Below are 984 nucleotides of genomic sequence, written 5' to 3' on the forward strand. Positions count from 1 at the left end.
TTAGTTAATTTAATCTTAACGCAAGTTTTAACTGAGTTAGTTTCTTATTCATGGAATTTTTATAATTTAACTATACATTAATTTTGTAAATCATTAACTTTAACTTAATTTAGTTTTAAAAAATATTAACTTACCCAATCCTGCTCTTAGGTTACCATTTACTATACAATCTGAAAAATATATATATACATATATATTACAGTATTCACTACAATAGAAAACATGAATAAAAAATATACTTTATACTTTGCAGAACAAACGAAGAAGGATATCCGGATGTTGTCTTATTATTTCCATTGATTCTACTTTTTATTGCTTCAACTTCCTCTTCAAGAGTAGTCAATTGCTGTTTAAGAATATGATAGTCTTGTTTTAATTTATACAGCCGTTCATGCTTGTTAACATCGTTAGTGGAAGAGGTGGATGTAGTTATCGTCATATTAGTAGCAGCAGAGGTAGTTCCGCTGTCGACATTGTCATTAAACACTATACTTTGATCTGATCTTTCCTGAGCACATATACAAGAGAACGTTAATAATAAAAAAATAAAAAAAAATGAACTATACTAATTACTAGTGCTCGGAAAACCCGGGTATCGAAGTACCCGCCCGCCCGCCCGTCATTCGTTGGACACGAGTAAAAACCGATTCCGCGCGTACCAAGAGACACGGTCTCACATCAAGTATGCGTGCCCGTATACGGGCCATGAGACCAAGCCGTGTCTCTTTACTCCAACCATCGAGTTGAGCGGAGGCACGATGGTCATACATGAAAAACGGCCAAGTGGATGAAATTTTTAATAGGCTCGGTCAATTGGCTTGGGGTCATATTATATAATAAAAGTGTCTTTATTTTTTTCTAAGTTTAAATATTAAAAAAGATATTTTAAGTTTTATGTAAAAATGAGATAAAATATATTTAAGAAACGTCGCTCCGGTGTCCGAGTGTCGTGGTGTCCGGGAGTAAATTGACTTCCACTACTCG

General features: G+C 34.1%; 1 protein-coding gene across 1 annotated transcript; it reads right to left on the bottom strand.

Annotated features, from left to right (window-relative positions):
- Positions 1-134: 134 nt before the first annotated feature.
- LOC105460737 lies at positions 135-770 on the bottom strand (the record flags this gene model as incomplete). Its single annotated transcript, XM_011707235.1, has 3 exons — positions 660-770; positions 247-508; positions 135-170 (listed from the first exon to the last, which is right to left on the bottom strand). Coding segments are annotated over exons 1-3 (409 nt in total), but the record flags the coding sequence as incomplete, so codon positions are not given.
- Between the last annotated feature and the right edge of the window lie 214 nt (positions 771-984).

Source organism: Wasmannia auropunctata, unplaced genomic scaffold (assembly GCF_000956235.1).
Source record: "Wasmannia auropunctata unplaced genomic scaffold, wasmannia.A_1.0 LD316557.1, whole genome shotgun sequence".
In the NCBI taxonomy this organism is placed as follows: Eukaryota; Metazoa; Arthropoda; class Insecta; order Hymenoptera; family Formicidae; genus Wasmannia; species Wasmannia auropunctata.